This window comes from Phaseolus vulgaris, chromosome 7 (assembly GCF_051622355.1).
Source record: "Phaseolus vulgaris cultivar YP4 chromosome 7, ASM5162235v1, whole genome shotgun sequence".
In the NCBI taxonomy this organism is placed as follows: Eukaryota; Viridiplantae; Streptophyta; class Magnoliopsida; order Fabales; family Fabaceae; genus Phaseolus; species Phaseolus vulgaris.
The window spans coordinates 40,720,511-40,738,842 of NC_143504.1; the positions used below are offsets into that span (position 1 = coordinate 40,720,511).

The following is an 18,332-nucleotide window of genomic DNA, read 5'->3' on the forward strand; positions in this document are numbered from 1 at the left end:
CTTCTTCTTTTTCTCTTCTTGACCACTTGACAAATATGTTCAGTCAGGTAAACATTTTTCTCCACCTCATTATACCTCATTAGTTGTAATTTTTTTTAAAAGAATTGTCCTGTTCCAACATCATGTATCGTACCTCTTTGTTTCGATCTTGTAAGTAAGTATTTGCCCCATTTGGTCAGTGAGAAAAAGCACACTGAATAGTTCTCTCTCTCTCTCTCTATATATATATATATATATATATATATATATATGTTTATATTATTGTTTTAACACTGGGAGTTCAACTGTGTCTATTTTACATTATTGACAAAAAGATTAAAACTGAGAGAATATCAACAGCGTCATATTTACCCACAAGATCAAAATATAGTATAATAGTACGACTGAAACTAACTACGAGTAAGCTGTTGGTAGTCCTTGAGATTATTTGAGTTCACTACAAAAAAAAGTGTATATTGTGGCGGTTTTTTTCGTATAAAGTGGCATTTATAACCGCCACAATATACGCTTGTGGCGGTTTCCCAAACCGCCATAGAACTGGGCGCCACAAAGTTTAATGTGGCGGTTTTATGTTACCCGCCGCAACACCCGCCACTTTAAACATAGTGTAAGTAGTGGCGGTTTTTATCTGTAAGTAGTGTCAGTTATAACTGTCGCAATTTACAATCATTGAAGAAGATTCTGACACCATAATATTCGTAAGTAGTGGCGTTTTTAACTGACGTAATTTTATTACTGAATAAGGAAAATTTAACCACTTTTTTATAATTTTTTTTATAATTTTTTTTATAATCTGTTTTATACAATTATAAAATTTAACCACCACTTTTCTATAATCTTTTTTATAATCTGTTTTATACAATTATAAAATTTAACCACCACTTTTTCAAAATAAAATAAAATAATGTATAAAGTTATAATCATCCATTCATTTCATTAAAAATTAAAGCACACATAATAATGTTCAAATGTTTATATGTAATTGAAAGTTAAAACACACATAATAATGTTCAAAAGTTTAAAACACATAAAAAGTTCATACATCCCTAATTAAGTTTAAAATTCCAACACATAGTTGTTCAAAAGTTCATACATTCCTAGTCAAGTTTAAAATTAAAACACACATCTCTAATCAGTTTTGCTTCCGGCACTTGATCCTATTACTTGATTAGGTGATGGAGCACCACTTCCATAATCTGATGCCTGAAATAAATAATTTTAAGTTAATGAATTTGTATGTTTATAATTATAAAATAAAAGACACCAATAAATATTTAAATATATTAATACCTCATTGGTGGATGCATGAACCAAATTAGCTGCTATTGCAGCAAAATGTTCTGGAACGTCTTTTCTTGAAGCAATATAAGCAAGCAAAGTGTTCATTTGATTTTTCACAGTTGCAAGCTCATTTTCCATTTGAGTTATCTTGTCCTCCACATTTGATGAAGTTGAACTAGAGGAAGCATGGTTCATACCACTTAGCCTTGTTGTGGATCCTTTGAAAGCAAGGCTGGGACAAGCTCCATATGATAGCCCTCTAACTCGACCCGGATGCTCCTTACCAAATATGACACCAATTGGATCTTCTGGAGATATATTTGAACCACCTTTTGGATTTGTCAATATTAGTTCATCAATTTTTTCCTGGATAAAATTGAAAATATATCATGGCAGCAGCAGTAAACATAATGAAATGGTTGAACTCTCAACTACAACATAGAATGAGAGTAAGGTATAAAAGAAACCATCCAAAGTTCATCCCAATTCTCTACAATTTTGATGACAGTGACTTAAAACCCAAAGAAGGTAAAAAGGTAAGAAAAAAAACTGAGAAATTAAAGGCCTGAATATACTGACTAAAGAAAAAGGGGAGCATGCATGCAGATATTGATTAGTGACTTTATCATTTGGTTATTAATTATTTATACATAATAATGTGATTGTGTTTGGAATAATGGTACGTAATAATTAAAGCATGCTATAAAAGAAAATATTGATTAATTTTAAAATTCCCTTGTGGTAAAAGGTTCTTTATACCTGCACTCCATTATTAATTTCCCATAGCATGCTAAAATCTAGTGCGATTAAGAACAGACCATGTGTTTGGTCATCAATCAATCTAGTGCTAAAATCTATATGATAGCATTCTCACTCATCAATCACTATCCAAATTAAGACCATGTGGTTGGAACCTTAGAGACAAAATCTGTAAAATCATACCCCTAAATATAGATGCACCTATTCATCTATACATAACAATTACCCACCCCTGATTCCACTTAAGTTCATGCTATCATACCTCTCTGTGCCGGTCACCATCACATAAACTACCATTCATTTTTATCATTATAATTCTTATTATTATTACTATTTCTAGATTTCCTGCTTTTTCTTTTTCCTATCCACCACTTCCCATATCAATACATCATCATCAAAGCAGTTCAATATATCATCATGATCAATACATCATCATCAAAGCAGATCAATATATCATCATGATCAATACATCATCAAAGCAGTCCAGTATATTTCCATGATCAATACATCATCATCAAAGTAGTCCAGTATATTTCCATGATCAATACATCATCATCAAAGCAGTCCAATATATTTCTATGATCAATACATCATCATCAAAGTAGTCCAAACACTTACCCCAATTTCCAGCGCCTCTTCATTCACATATATGCCATTTTTCCTCTTATGTGTGATCTTCCACATTTCAGCTCGTCCAATATTTTTACCAGTCTCAATTTTCTATATGTTCAACAATAATAATATAAGTATAATGTGGTGGAAATTGTAATATATTAAAATAAAGAGCACAATATAAGTAAACAAATACCAAATTATTTCTTCTTCTTGACAAAGACATAGCACCACCAGTGTGAGGAATAATTTGTCTCTTCCTTATATCTCTATTTCTATTACACATGTTCTACAAAGTGAAAATGAAATCAGTTCTGTGTAAACTTAAAGTAAGCTTATTAATAATAATAAAAAACAGAGTTTACTATACCACTGTAGAAGGCCTCAAACGATAATCAACAAAAACAGCCCATTGTTCCATGTTTAATCCAGCTGGAACATTCTTGATGAGGTCACTTCTGCTCATAAGAGGGTCATAAAATTCATTCCAAAGCTTGCATCTGTATTCCCTCCACAGTTTCCCAATTTTAAACATAACATCTCTTTTAGCCAAATCTTCATTTACTTTGAAACAAAATCGAGACTTCAAAAAAAGAAAAGAAGTTAGTCCAAATGTATTGAATAAATTAAAGTTATTTCAATGTAAGTTATATTACCTTTAGTACACTCTCCCACACTGTATCCTTGTAAGTATCTGGCAAAGTTGACCACTTTTCAAAACTAATAGGGAACAATACATGATTTGCTGCTAGTTGTCCACAAACTCCAGCAAGTAAACCAGATGCTTCTCCAATTGGTTGAAAATTGTCATCATAGTTCACCACCACACGTAATCCGGTAGGTAAGTTATGAGCATCCCTAACCTTCACCTTTAGTTTTTGACTAACTCCTTCGCCATCTATAAAAATCCAAATACATTATTTCATGTGCAGTGAAACTTATTACATGTAAAGAAAAAAAAACAAAAGATTTTACCTATAGCATCAACAAACCAATAGTGGTTTGATTGCCTTGATTTTCTTGGTTGCACTCTTTCAGACTCAGAAGTTGGTTGTGCAGGTGCAGATTCAGAAGTTGCTGGAGGTACAGATTCAGATGATTCAAGATTTTCAGATTCAGTCTGTGGTTGTGGAACTTGTGAAGCTTGTGATTGTGGAACTTGTGAAGTTTGTGATTGTGTAGGTTGTGAGGTTTGTTGATGAATAGATTGAGAAGCTTGTGGTAGTGGAGATCCAAATGGACTTGCAGAAGTAGTTCTTGTCTGGTCCTGTGTAGTAGAAGGCGTAGCATTAATGTTTACATAGTTGGCCACAGATTTGTCTGAACCAGCAACTGACTTAAGCAAGTTCTTGATCCTTTTAGGTTTAGGCATATCTGCACATAAAATTGAAGTAATCAACAACATAATTTAAATTTGAAGATATATTAAAAGTGGAGATATATTAAAAGCTTCATACATGCACATAGTAGATGAATGAACATATTAATAGTGCAGCTGAACCAAGGTTATTATTACTCTGACATTGAGTCATTTTCATGAAGTTCATCATCATTGTTGTCCTCATTTAGTAATTCATCATCTTCATCCTCCCTAAATAATGCCAATTGGTCAGAGTTGCTGAAAAATTCATGTAAGTCTTGTTGTGGACACGGTTCTACTTCACAAACTTCACCATCTCCTTCTCCCATATCATACAAGTCTCGTGGTTTCAAATGGACAACAATTGACCATTCCTTATTCACCTCATCATCTATATAATATACCATTCCAGCTTGTGAAGCTTCAATGTATGGATCATGCTCCTCACGATCTCCCGTGTGAATTAACCTTGAAAAATTAATACAAGTGAAACCCCAAGGATCCTTCCTCAACCCACAGTCCCTTGTGGTGTCAGCCCATTTACATTTGAACAAGATAACCTTAAAATGACCATAGTAATTAAGCTCAATTATATCTTCTAATTTTCCATAATATGCCAAATCTGCTTGTCTAATATTTTGATCCACACCACTTACAACACATGATGTTGAAGAAGTTAAGAACACTCCACAGTTTTGGGTTTTTAGGTCATGTTCTCGACTTTCAGTTCTAAATTTGAAACCATTTACATTAAAGGCAGAAATTCTTCTAGCATGTGTTGTTGGACCTTGAGCTAGATACTTAAGATCATTTGCAACTGTACTTGAAATGGCTGTGTTATTAATCTACAAAAATAATGCTTGTTGTCAGTATATCTTTGAAATTGACATTTTAAACTTGTAAAAACATATTGTACCTACCCTTTGAGGAAACCAATTCATGAAATCCTTATTGATAATCTTTTCTAGCTCTGTATTTGGAATTCTTCTCCCTCTAGACCTTCTTCGTAAATGTTGTCTAAATTCCCTAAGAAAAAATTTGAAACCAATATATTACTAATAATTCCATAAAGGACAACTTTTCAACATAATTAGATTTATATTGAGTGTTAATACTCACTCAATGTAAGGTTGAACTTGAGGGCAATTAAATAACACATATCGATGTGCTTGTGTTCTCTCAATAGTTGACATCTCAAAAGTTGAAGCAGCACTTACAACTCTACCAATTGGTGGAAATAGGGTATTCAATTCTGAAATATTTGTGTTGAAAAAGTCATCTACACGTGAAGGTCTATTAGTTCTTGTTTTCATCCCTTCCATATATTGAGAACAAAAGGTCAAAACCTCTTCAGCTAGGTATCCTTCAGCAATAGAACCTTCAGGTTGTGCCTTGTTTCGAACATACGATTTTAAGTGTCCCAAATACCTATAAAATTCTTTTGCAATTAGAATAATCAAACTTTGAACTTAAAAAAAGTACAAAGGTTCGTAGGAAATTTACCTTTCTATGGGATACATCCAACGGTAATGTACCGGTCCTTCAAGTTTTGCCTCACCAGCTAGATGACATGTTAAATGAACCATGATTGTAAAGAAGGAAGGAGGAAATAACATTTCCAAGTGGCAAAGAGTTTGAATCATGCGAGACTCAAGTTTATTAAGATCAAATTGACTTATACTTTTCCCACATAATTGTCGAAAAAATGAACACATTTCTACTATCACGGCAATCACATTGTTTGGTAGAACATTACGTATGGCAATAGGTAGTAATTGTTCCATAAGAATATGACAATCATGACTCTTGAGTCCAAAAATCTTTCCACCTTTCAAATCTACACACCTTGCAATATTACTTGAGTATCCATCTGGCATTTTAGCCTTTTTCAACGTCCGCAAAAACGTTTTTTTCTTTGTTTTTGACAATGAAAATACACTTGGCCGAAATCTTCCTTTATCATTTGGCCAAAGCTCTTTCCTTATACCCATTTCTTTAAGAACCTTTCGGGCTTTGAGATTATCTTTGGACTTCTTAGGATCATTAAGTAATGTGTACAAAACATTGTCACAAACATTTTTCTCAATATGCATCACATCTAGACAATGGCGTAACAAGTTGGTCCGCCAATAAGGAAGTTCAAAAAATATACTTCTCTTTCTCCATTGCTCTGCTCCAACTTGAACAACATTCTTTCCACGAGCCCTCTTACTTGTATCTATAGGGTCTAATGGTTTTCCAAATGTAACATTCATACCCTCAATTTGATTCCATATGTCTGACCCTAACAAAGGTTTTGGTGCATCCCTTAGTTCATTTGTTCCATCAAAAAGATGATTATTGAATCTGAATCTGTGCTCTTTATTTAAAAATCTACGATGTCCCATAAAGCAGAATTTGCCCCTGTACAACCAAGAAGAGTCGGTTTCAAAGTTACAGGTAGGGCAAGCAAGACCAGTGTGCGTGTTCCATCCAGACAAATTACCTAGCCCAGGGAAGTCACTAATTGTCCACAACAAAGCTGCTCGCAAAGTAAACATTTCTTTTTTTGAATAGTCAAATGTTTGCACTCCATCAAACCATAAATCCTTCAATTCGCTTATGAGTGGTTCTAAGTAAACATCAATGTCATTTCCTACCATTTGTTTTCCAGGAATTATCATGGAGAGGATAAAAGATGTTTGCTTCATACACTGCCAAGGGGGGCGATTGTATGGGATGAGAACCACTGGCCATATACTATGGTTTGTACTCATGTTTCCATAAGGATTGAAGCCATCAGCAGCTAAGCCTAATCGTACATTTCGAGGATCATTTGCAAATTCTGGATGCAATAAATCAAATGATTTCCAAGCCTCGGAATCTCTAGGATGCCTCATCAACCCATCTTGATTATCCTTTGATGCATGCCATGTCATAGACTCAATCGTCTTAGAACTCATAAACAATCTTTGCAAACGCGGTTTTAATGGAAAGTAACGCAAGATTTTTGCGTATTGCTTCTTATCTTTATTTTTCCACTTAGATGTTTTGCATCGTTTACATTCTTCTAAGCCTTCATTGTCTTCACCCCAATATAGCATACAGTCTTTTGGGCAAGCTGGTATTTTGACATAGTTAAGTCCAAGTTTGGTAATCACAGTTTTCGCCTCATAGAACGAGTTAGGAAACTTAGCATGTTCAAATGCGTCCTTTAGCAACTCTAGAATCATGGTCATTGCTTTGTCACTCATTCTACTCATGCATTTGATATGGTACAACTTCAACATGAATGATAATTTTGAATACTTTGTACAACCTTCATATAAGGGTTCATTATTGTCCCTCATCAATTCATCAAAGTTTGTCTTTCCTTCATCACCCACCATATTAGTTTGCAGATCATCAGCTTCAGTATCCTCATCATGCCCCGCAAACCCGAATGCATCATTCAACATGTCTTCCATCGGATTTTGAGATTCCAATAAATCTTCAGTGACATGCGCACTTGTGGCGACCATTGAATCAATTACACTTGATCCTTCACCATGCAAATACCAAGTTTTGTAGTTCTGAGGGAAAGCTGTACATGTTAAGTGTTCTTGAACTACATCCCTTGTTTGCCACTTTTTGAAACCACATTTTGCACATGGACACTTAATTACAGGACCATTAGCATGTTGAAATGCAATATCCAAAAACACATTCAACCCATTTGCATACTCAATGGTGTTTCGTGGTTTACAAATCCACGATTTATCAATTGGCATGACTACACCAAAACAGCAAAATAGAACATTACTTATCTAGTAATGTGTACATATATTATATATTAAACTGAAGTAAAAAAAGTTAACTAAAACAAACTTACTTGGAGTGATGGTTGTGAAGTTGTGAAACTGCTAGATGATTGTGAAGCTGGAAATTGTAATATAGTAGGTTTTATCCATTAATTGAGTCATAATATAATCAATCTTTACAATCTAAACTACATTTTATTCTGGCAAATCCATAATTTAAAATGGATGAAAATAATATTATATAATTTAGAAGGAATGTAATTTTTTTAAGATCTAAAACATTTTTTGACACATCTAAAGCTCAATAACTATGATAATTATATTTGGCCTTTCTTAGGAACTATTAGATTGGGTATCTCTTTTCCCCAGAAAGGATATAAAAATAAGCTAAAGTAACTTTTGCACAGGCCTGAAAGTATTTGATTAGATTAAATTGACATTTATATTTTGTTTAATAATCAACCAGATTATAATTCAATTAAGTTAGGTCAAGTTATCAAATTCATTAATTTTAATTATAAAAAATTTATCCATTCAAAATAAAATTTAACGTTCTTTAGTATTGGCAACATGTTAAGAATATGATATACAAATAATTAATATTAATATGATAAAACATAAAAACAATTGTAAAAGTATTAGATGTTATGAATTAGGTTAACTAAAAAAATTAATACAACTCACTCAATCTAAAATAAAATAATAAACTATATAAACAACATATAATAAACTATATGAATTGTATTAAGCAATATTCAAAATACATTAATTTATAAAATCTGATATAATTGGTGAGTAATTTGTCTTTGAACGTACCCTTTTGGGTGCTGCCTTAAGAGCAATTCTTGTCCTATGATTCCTAATTATCAAAGAAGTCCTGATTCACAAAATGATTCAGATTAGTACATAAAATACAATAATCACCTTACACACTATATTGATAGCAACATGAACTTAAAAGAGCAGGGTAAGAATATTCCAAACAAGTGACATCCAACTTAAATAAACTTAGATAAGTTTGGTCAATCAAATACACAGAATATAGCAAATCAGAATAGTCACTCAATCAGGAGAGCATAGTCACCATCACCAAAGCATCAAGAGGGACAAGTTATGGGCATCATAGTGAAAACTGAATTCTAAAAAGAGTTGTGAAAACTCAATTCTTTTATAAACTAAAAATTAAATAAAAAACTAAAAAAATTAAAATATAAACTCACTTTTATATAATCTTTTAGTCATGATTAAGGACTTAATAAAATCCCTTGACTTGACTTCTTTAACAATTTCCATAGATCCAATGCTTAATACAGAAAAGCAGTTTCTGCAGCAAACCAAATCCTTCTCTGTGTGATTCATCAACAGCTTTCAGAATAATAATGCACTATAATTGTGGCATTCACTTTTAAATCAATTTTCAAAACAGTTATTAATTAGGAATCATTTAGATTCTGGTATTTAATATTTGTTTTTGTTGAACATTAGTATTTTTAAGTATATTAAAAATTATTGTTGACTGAAAAAACTGAAGACGTTGTAATGTGGTAATTCTGGAATGGTTATGACTATTTAAAAGGAAGGGAAGGGCACAACTCACACACAAAAGTTGCTTACACCCCACACATTATGAAAGCATATTAAGAAGAGAATACTATAAATAAATGGTACAATCACATTCAAACTATTAACTTTTGCTTTTTCTCATATATATTCCATACATATATATATAAAAAACTATAATCTACAACTTCACATTTGCAAGAGACAAATTCAGTAAAGAGGTACCATCAAGCTAGTAGCCATTTTTATTGTTTGCTTATTAATTATACCAACAATGTGAGAGAAAAAAGTCTTAGTTTAGTTGGAAAGAAAACAAAAGGTGGATTAAAACTGGGGTCCACAACATACATGCACCTATATTAAGAATATGGAGTTATAGCTAGCATGTTCAATTAAGCTGACAGTAATATTATTCATATATCACTCATATTTTATATTTTTTTAAGGAAGAAGGACAGAGAAACAAAACACATTCTTCCTTTCTATTTTCTTTGTCATAAACCTGAGGTTTAAAATAAATTTTCAAATAAAGAAAGCGTATAATTATTGTGCGTGTGATAATTAGCATAAAAGTGAGAAGTCCCTAGCACAGGTCAAACAGTTAACATAATCACGAGCTAGCTAGTCAGAGACAGACAGAGAGGTAGATTGATTTTTACAACTGTCAAGGGAGGGAGAGTAAATCTGATATTCAAACGTACCCTTTTTTGCTATAACTCCAAATTATCTAAACTTCTCTTTTCTCTTTTCACGACCTTCTTCTTTTCTTCACCCTTCAACCATTGATGAAAACACTGCTAACACCACCTCCAGAAAGTGTTGGGATTTTCTACTTAGAATGGCGGTTTTCCAAAAATGTCCTGATTCACAAAATAAGATTTTCAAACATAAATCTATATATATGAAAAATAGCTATATTGAGAGAGAGAGAGAGAGAAAAAAAAAATGATGAGATGAGGGATGGAGTTGATGAAAGAGGATAGCCCTACCAAAATAGCCATTAGCCAATGCATACAGATGGGACAAAATGATCTGATGAGGGAGAGTTTATCAAAAGGACAAAACATCATTGATCTATCACAGACTCAATGATCCAAAAAATCTGGCCACCATGGGACAAAGGGAGACCACAGAAATAGAGGGTGGGACCATATGTAAGGGAATGGGGACACATTCAAATCAACCAGATTGCTGGAAAAAGGAACTTTATTCAGTGGTGGTGAGCTTACCCAATAATTCCATTTGAAGAGCATGTATAACTAAATGTAAGAGACACATCAAGTGCACACAATATATAAATAGTATAGCTTCAGCCTGCAGCTAGGTAGGTAGCTGTTGAAGCATATGTTATTACAGTTTCCATTTTTCAGCCTTCAGATCATGCAAACCAAACCCCCCCCTTCATCTTTTTTTTTTTGGACCACAACACAACTCAAAAACTAATAAAAAAACATGCAAATTGTAATACTGAGAGGTGAACATGTGAAAGTAAATAAAAAGAAGTTGGAGGGTAGTAGTGTATTAGTCTTGGGTTATGGAAGAAGAAGAACACAGGGTGACACAGGGTGACACAGGGTCTGATAAAACCGTTGGGCTATGTTGGTGTCAGGTCGCTTTCGAAGCATGAATTGCGTAGGCTCTAGGAAGATTAGGGGGAGTAGATGGTAGAGAGTTGTTGGTGTAGTTTCATTTATTCATGTATTGTAACCATGTCTTGGCTTTTGTTTCTCGCTTTTGTTGCTTTCCAGTACTGCAAAAATTGTATGAGTATATTTATGATGGATTCATCTGCCACCCAAGCTGTATCCGCTGACTTCAGACCCTTATGCTTTCCACCATTTTCCTTTCCTGCATTAACTTCTCCCATCAATACTCTCTAATCTTCCATTGTTAGGGACACATCAGTTTTCACCTTTCTCTCCCTGTCACTCTCTCTTCACTTTCATACTATCACTAACAACCAAATATTCTAGTTAGCTCCAAACTGCTCCACTTCTTCTATGCAATCTCCTTCCCCTACATTTCTCAAATAACTAACTATTTTCCTTTCCTTTATACATACTCACTCAAACTCCTCCCCTAACATTGCATTCATGTTTTCAATTGTAAATTTGAAAAACAGATTTTGTTGGGAATCAGTTGGAATACACTAAAATGTTGTATTTAATTTAATTCATTTTTTTATGATATAAAAATGTTCAAGCTCCCTTTGTTTTTTAATAATATTCTTTATCCATAGTTCAACTTATTTTAACTGTAAATACTTTTTAAATTTTTATAGAATACTTTTTAAATTTTTATAGAATGGCGGAAAGGTTGGTATAGAATCAAGGAGAAGTGAGTCAGGTCACAAAGAGCATGGTGATGTGAAATACCCAAAGGGATCAATAGTAAATGATTCCAAAAGTAATGGCAAAGAAAAAGAAGTACAACTCAGGAAACAGCTAAATGATGTGCCTGCTAGACAGAATGCTACATTAGATTTCTCAGAAAAAGAGAATGATGGAGATGAATGGCCAATAATTAGAGAAAAGAAAACCGGGATACAGAAAAATGTGGTGGAGGGTGCCACAAATGCTGAATTGACAGAAGAAATAGATGAGGTCCAAAGCTTTCATGATGAAAATGGTGTCCCACCTGATGTCAATGAAACTGAAATAGTATTTGGTCGGGCACACATCCGGCATGAAGAAAACCTGTCAAGTGTTAGTAAAGGAAGTTGGCTCAGAGGACACATATATGAAGTCACATACGTAGAAGATAACACTGTTGAAGTGAATTTGGAAGCATCAAAGAACGATGCTGATGAGGAAATTAATGCAGGAAATAGTATTACTCATGCCTATACTTCAGGCATGAAACACAGTTCAGAAATCGGTGAAGCAGATAGCTAGTTTGGTTTAATAAGATTATGATTCTCATCTTTGTAAACTAGAGTTCATAGATGCCATTTTCATTACAAAAAAAATACAGAGCTGTAAGGGGTGAATTTCTAGGCTATAGAGTTTCTTTAGTTCATGACTATGTATGATGTAATTGTACTGTAAAATTTGTACTTTCCAGATGGACTGACATGAAGAAATGACCCCATTAGTGTCTCAAGTAAGGACCCTAATGGAAGTAGTAGTTGTGAGAACAGTGGGCATGCGAACTAACATTTCATTAAAACCCATCAATGTTTGTTGTCCGAACTTAGTTGTAAGAATGCGATTTGAAGGGAAGGATAGGTCTTTGTAATGCCAACATGTCATTTACTAGAAGCAGAAAATGGGGTAACAATGTTAATGGCCCTGTCCGGAAGATTACTATTTCATAATTTTGGCAACTTGAAGAGTTAAAGCCAAGGAAAAGGTAGGTCCAATTTTAAATTTTTAGCTTAAAATGATAAATTAGATGGTGTAGGAACACAGTTTCTCTTAAATGAATGTCTTTCTCACTGGAACAATTATCTGTAAACATAACCATTCATGTATCATTTTTGACCTACTATTCTTTTCATTTCATATAGTATGTAACAAGATAAGGAAATCTAGCAAAGCCACATGATGTGGGCCAAATCCAAAATCAAAAAGGAGCAAAATATTTTTTAAAAAAGGTACGGGGTGAGTGTGTGGCAAATAGATCTGGGAAATTTCTGGAGAAATGAGCCCATTCAATTCACACTGAATCGTGAGCATTCTTTTTAAAGCGCTAGTGAACACCAATTAAGTGCAAACTATTCAGACAGTTTGATTTCTTTCTGTTCTATTTTCCCTTGATAATTTGGTTTATTTTCATTTTGTAATTAGCCATACCTCTCTGTTAGAAGAGTTTGTCCAGTTAGCAAACCAAGAAATAGCACTTAGTTTACCATTATGTAATATACAACTAGAAGATTCATAAATGGTCGGTGACAGAGTTTGCTGTCGGACATGAGACCAAAAGGTGGTCAGAACAAATTGTGTGGGTTTTAGAATCTAATGACATAATATTTTACAAACAGAAAGTGAGAACTTTAATTGCATTGTCTCTAAATTTGGCAGCTACTCACCCAAACCTACCCAACAGTAGCTCCTCTGTTTGTTAGACTACTGCATTCATTGGAACCTAACTTGAATTACAATCACAACCAGACACAGACAGACTAAAAATTATATGACCATAGAAACCACAGGACGAGCTGACATTCATGTTACCTGCAACATCTCAACAAGAAGAATGATGCGCGGATTCGTGTGGAGGCAGAGAGCGCGGGTTCATTGCATAAAACCTAAAATGTAAAGGATAAAGTTGAATGAAGTTGATGGTCGACATTGATAAGAGAACGTGCGAGCATTTAATTACCTTCAAATCGGTTCCATGTAGAAAGCGCTAGGGTTCGTGTGGAGGCCGAGAGCGCTAGGGTTCGTGTGGGGCCCGAGAGCGGTAGGGTTCGTGAGTAGGCAGAGAGCGCTAGGGTTCGTGAGGCAGAGAGAGGCGAGAGTGAAGAGTTAGGGTTCGTGAGGCAAAGAGAGACGAGAGTGAAAAGTTAGGGTTCGTGAGGCAGAGAGAGACGAGAGTGAAAAGTTAGGGTTCGTGAGGCTGAGAGAGACGAGAGTGAAGAGTTAGGAGTTAGGTTCACTCTGGTTTCCTGAAATTCAAAAAAAAAATTATTTTCTTAAGTTTTAAAAAAAAAAATTATTTTCAATTGAAAAACTGAAGGATTTTTAAATAAAAAATGTGAATATAGGAATAAAGGAATAAAGCAATTTCAATTCTGAAGGAAAATTATGACAGTTAAAAATGACATAATTTGAAAGATAATTGTGGCGGTTAATGAAATGACGTATTATACTGAAATTTGTGGCGGTTATTAATAACCGCCATATTAAAACCGCCACTTTTTACACATTTTTTTGTAGTGGTTGAGCAATTTAATCCCTATGGCAGTGGTAGACCTTGTTGAGTGCAAAATAACAATGAAAACATAGCTAAAAAAAAGTGAATGACTTTTTGAGGTCATCCAAAATGTATTTTGTTGCCTTCGAATTTTCAAATAAAGATTTAAAATCATCTGCAGAATTATGCTTCACTGCCCAATCCTTAAGAGCGTTTCTTTCATGGACCACAACTACCATAAAAAAAGATTATAAATTGTTTCCATACCACCAAATATGCATGTAGAATAAAAAAACTTATTTATTAATAGAATTACACATATATTTAAGAATTGAGGTATTTGAAAGTCCACTTTCCCATTAAAAGTAGGCATCCAACTCGATTCTTCACGTTGATATCAATTTATTTATCGCAGGAACTACTTGAATTAGGTGATACTGTTGGAAGTGAGAGTCGTAGTCTCTCTCAAGAACAAATCTCATCGATTCCAGTATCAAAGTACAAGTATGGTCACTTATTCTTCTTTAGGAAGAAGTCACGGGAGGAAAGGTTAATTTTCGTTTCTAGATTTTGTTTTAGTTTTTTGAAGAAGAAATTGACTTCATGTAAGTTGTTGTGTTAAGTAAAATTTTTTTTCAGAATTATATGCCTTCTTTCTTAAATGAAAGTTAGCCTGCTTAAAAGGATAGATCAAAACCTAAGAAAATATTGATATTTTGAGAGATGAAGTGTGTCAATAATGTGTGTCTCTAAACCTTGTTTATTGGGATTTTTTTATTGGCTTGATTGCTCCCATTTGTAAGTGTATGTGTGCCCTGTTTGATGAGCTGAAGACAAGTGCCAATTGATGCCACTTTTTTTATGATACTGCTTACTAATTGCTTGGAATTAAATTGTAGTGTATAGTAATTGTGATCCTTAACTCTTCTTCCAATATTTAAAATTGATAACATCCATTCTGTAATAACCTCCTGACAATGTTTTACAAATAATTTGTTACTAGCGACATTGAAATAGAGATATTATTCCTCTCTGTATGGAGAAAATTTTATTAGAAGAAGTGTATGTTGGTTTGGTTCTGAACACGAAACATTCACACAAATTATTTTTTCTTAATTTTAAATCAACCAAAGTTAGGATTATGATAGTCATTTTTGTGTGTTGTTTGCAAAGTCTTAAAGGATGAATTGTTTGGGGTATCATATATATATATATATATATATATATAGGTTTATATTATTGTTTTAATTTTTTTAACATTGGGACTTCAACTGTGTCTATTTTACAATGTTCATATTTACCCAGGAAGATCAAAATATAGTATAAGACCACGACTGAAACTAAGTAGGAGTAAGGTGTTGGTAGTCCTTGACATTATTTGGGTTGAGAAATTTAATCCCTATGATTTGAAAAGCCTTGTATTATTAGACATTCTACTTTTTAGTCCTTGTTGAGTGCAAAACAACAATGAAAACAGAGCTTAAAAAAAGTGAATGACTTTTTGAGGTCATCCAAAATGTATTTTGCTGCCTTCTGATTTTGAAATAAAGATTTAAAATCATTTGTAGAATTATGCTTCACTGCTCAATCCTTAAGGGCGTTTCTTTAAGGCACCACCACTGCCACCAAAAAAGATTGAAAACTGTTTCCATAGACCCAAATTTGCATGTAGAATAAAAAAACTTATTTATTAATAGAAGTACACATATATTTAAGAATTGAGGTATTTGTAAGTCCACTTTCCCATTAAAACTAGGCATCCAACTCGGTTCATGTTGTTGTAAATTTACTGAATGTTCTTTATTGAAGCATAAGCATACCGATGTTATAAGAGTGTATGTTGGTTTGGTTCTGAATAGGAAACATTCACAAAATTGTTTGAAGATATAATGTCAATTAGCGGATTTTCAAATGAGGAGGTTCTTACGATTGATCGTCATCCTGAGGGTGAAGTTAAGGTTTCTTTGAAATGATGTTTTTTTTTTAAAGTAGACATGATATTTACATTTATTTATCTTTAATTTTAATTATTATAGTGTATTTGTATTTGATTTTGATATACAGGTGTTTAGGCATAATTGCAGGTCAAAGCGTTTGGCTGTTGTGAACATGGTTATATGTTTGCAACAAAAGAGTATTATACAGTCCACCCCATTTGGATGACTTTTGTTGTTCGTGAGGACATCAAATTGAGCCGTGGACTTTTAAGTAAGTTATGTAGTTCTTGGGTGGAGAGGAAGCAAAGTTTTTCAATTTAGTATTGATCCTGTCTGTTGACCGGAGCGCTGGAGAATGCCTCGTCAAAGGATCGACGTGCGCGCCGCTTCTTACTTCCGTTCCTCCTCTGGATCTATCTCAAGAACCTGCAAAGAAACGATACGGCGCCGCTGCGGCCGATCGCACTCCGACGCTCAAGTCAGTGACGGTATCACCAAATACTAAGAACTGGAACCGTGCAAATCTCTCTCACAAACAGCTCTGTCACTCGCAAGCGTAAAGTGTATGAACTGAAAGTGCGTACCTTAGAAAATCTGTTAGGAACTCTTATATACCTGGTGGTTTTCTCTCTCCTGGCAGTTACAGGCTTGGACACGTGGCCTGCATCTAACCGTACACGTGCCATCATCTGGAGGCTCACTGACTTGGCGCTGCTTCTACTCTCATTTTGGCTAAGTTACCTATGCATGGTACTGCCCAGTGCATAGCTAACTCAGGAGTGCGATCTCTACTGGAACTGGCGAGGTAGGGCCTTCATACACCTTCCCTGTGGTCTCGCCGGCCGCCTTCATAATCTGCTTCTCCTTTAACTTCGGCGATGTATTTGTTCTGGCGATCTCCGACTGTCTGGTCGCCTGAGTCTGTATCTGGCGACTTCGTCCTCAACCTGGCGATCGCCTATTCTGGTAAGCTAGAGATCGGAACACGCCAACTTAACTATGGGCGACTACACGTGCCTCCTGACTTCCTTCTCAACTGTCAACCTGGCGCCTTGTCAACACGCCTACACTGCAACAGGATGCCACGTCATCGCATCCGACCATCAGGGCGGTACACAAGCCCCCCAGTCTTAAGCGAAGACTTGTCTAGCGAAAAGACTGAAAAAACCTTCGTTAACACCGGTCTACGTGGCATGGGCGCGGAATTCCAAGCGGTAGTACTTTCTGTTGCTCTGACGCTCCACCAAACTCTTCGCGCATCATTCGACACGTGGCTCTCATCAACGGCCATCTTCATCTGCCGTTAGCGCTTCCCAAAACCGTTCGAAAACCCCTAAACCCCTTACGCTCCTACTGTTCCATCACTTTCTTCACACTTGCATACACTCTCCTTCTCTTCTGCGAAAGCTCTCAACGTTCCTCGACGCTCCAGATCATCAACTCCCCTTAACATTCTCCCGATCATCGAAAGGTAACTACTTTCCTTCATCTGCTGGGTTTTCTTGCATTTTCACCGATTTGCATCATCCTATAACTGTCTGGTGCATACGCTGTGGGCTGTTTTCCATTTCTCCTTCTCGTAACTTAGGGCTCTGCCGATCGTCGCAACGAACTTACATTCGTTCGTCTTTCTCCTTCCCTCCCTGATCGAGTCAGCCTTTGTAACCCTCCTGATTATTTTTCCTTTCTTCTTCGTTTGCAGTTTGCTACCATGACCCGCACGAAGATCACCCCGAACCCCCCTCCGTCAGCGCGAAACCCCCATTCACAAGCACACGACTCTACGCAAGTTCGTGGTGCCCCCTCTTCGCAGGCTGTGAGGCCCGCGTCTTCGCAAACCACTCTGGCCCAGGCGACTCCACCAAACGCTGGAGGAGCCCCCACCCCACTACCAGACTTCAAGACGTTATACCCATGGGCCAACTCAACCCTCCTAAAGGAAACGTCGTCGGTGAACACCGCGGGAGCGGTTCTGCGATTGACCAATGGGGACGAGGCCCACCAATCATTCCACAAGGAGCACGATGAGAGAATGATGGTGCTACCTTGCCCAGCCACTCTGCCAGTGTGCGTAGATGATAAAGTGAGCGCCGACGGGCCCTTCTGCTTCGTCTACACCACCCTCTTCAAGAAAGTTAAACTCAGGTTCCCTCTCACTCGATTTGAGAGGGAACTCTTAACCGAGCT

The 18,332-nt window shown here is 35.4% G+C and overlaps 3 protein-coding genes across 5 annotated transcripts; 1 reads left to right on the plus strand and 2 right to left on the minus strand.

Annotated features, from left to right (window-relative positions):
* Nucleotides 1-961: 961 nt before the first annotated feature.
* On the minus strand, nucleotides 962-10,313 carry LOC137817448 (uncharacterized). 3 transcript variants are annotated; one of them, XM_090305421.1, is made up of 10 exons: nucleotides 10,053-10,313; nucleotides 8,608-8,668; nucleotides 7,863-7,909; nucleotides 3,628-4,026; nucleotides 3,309-3,550; nucleotides 3,023-3,235; nucleotides 2,849-2,941; nucleotides 2,659-2,760; nucleotides 1,291-1,647; nucleotides 962-1,203 (listed from the first exon to the last, which is right to left on the minus strand). In XM_090305421.1, exons 4-10 carry the CDS (start codon nucleotides 4,022-4,024, stop codon nucleotides 1,129-1,131), a joined length of 1,479 nt encoding a protein of 492 aa, XP_090161547.1. In that variant the 5' UTR covers nucleotides 4,025-4,026; nucleotides 7,863-7,909; nucleotides 8,608-8,668; nucleotides 10,053-10,313; the 3' UTR covers nucleotides 962-1,128. The 3 variants fall into 3 exon arrangements, with proteins under 3 accessions (XP_090161547.1, XP_090161548.1, XP_068476839.1); XM_090305422.1 differs by lacking the exon at nucleotides 7,863-7,909; XM_068620738.2 differs by lacking the exons at nucleotides 7,863-7,909; nucleotides 8,608-8,668; nucleotides 10,053-10,313 and adding an exon at nucleotides 4,110-4,207.
* Nucleotides 4,855-7,856, minus strand: LOC137817447 (uncharacterized). The gene is made up of 3 exons (XM_068620737.2): nucleotides 5,516-7,856; nucleotides 5,132-5,440; nucleotides 4,855-5,038 (listed from the first exon to the last, which is right to left on the minus strand). Exons 1-3 carry the CDS (start codon nucleotides 7,759-7,761, stop codon nucleotides 4,879-4,881), a joined length of 2,715 nt encoding a protein of 904 aa, XP_068476838.2. The 5' UTR covers nucleotides 7,762-7,856; the 3' UTR covers nucleotides 4,855-4,878.
* A 572-nt stretch (nucleotides 10,314-10,885) lies between the features above and the next one.
* On the plus strand, nucleotides 10,886-12,487 carry LOC150025898 (uncharacterized). Its single transcript, XM_090304806.1, has 2 exons — nucleotides 10,886-10,960; nucleotides 11,655-12,487. Exons 1-2 carry the CDS (start codon nucleotides 10,886-10,888, stop codon nucleotides 12,243-12,245), a joined length of 666 nt encoding a protein of 221 aa, XP_090160932.1. The 3' UTR covers nucleotides 12,246-12,487.
* The last annotated feature ends 5,845 nt before the right edge of the window (nucleotides 12,488-18,332 follow it).

Excerpts from the sequence above, each read along its gene's own strand:
- LOC137817448 (XM_068620738.2), bottom strand. The coding sequence starts at position 4,134 with ATGTTCATTCATCTACTATGTGCAT. Across the intron at positions 3,236-3,308 it reads TGTGGGAGAGTGTACTAAAG|TCTCGATTTTGTTTCAAAGT; the intron begins GTAATATAACTT and ends CTTTTTTTGAAG. Across the intron at positions 1,204-1,290 it reads TTCATGCATCCACCAATGAG|GCATCAGATTATGGAAGTGG; the intron begins GTATTAATATAT and ends TATTTATTTCAG.
- LOC137817447 (XM_068620737.2), bottom strand. The coding sequence starts at position 7,761 with ATGCCAATTGATAAATCGTGGATTTGTAAACCACGAAACACCATTGAG. Across the intron at positions 5,441-5,515 it reads TGGATGTATCCCATAGAAAG|GTATTTGGGACACTTAAAAT; the intron begins GTAAATTTCCTA and ends AGAATTTTATAG. Across the intron at positions 5,039-5,131 it reads CAAGTTCAACCTTACATTGA|GGAATTTAGACAACATTTAC; the intron begins GTGAGTATTAAC and ends ATTTTTTCTTAG.
- LOC150025898 (XM_090304806.1), top strand. The coding sequence starts at position 10,886 with ATGGAAGAAGAAGAACACAGGGTGACACAGGGTGACACAGGGTCTGAT. Across the intron at positions 10,961-11,654 it reads TTGGGCTATGTTGGTGTCAG|AATGGCGGAAAGGTTGGTAT; the intron begins GTCGCTTTCGAA and ends AAATTTTTATAG.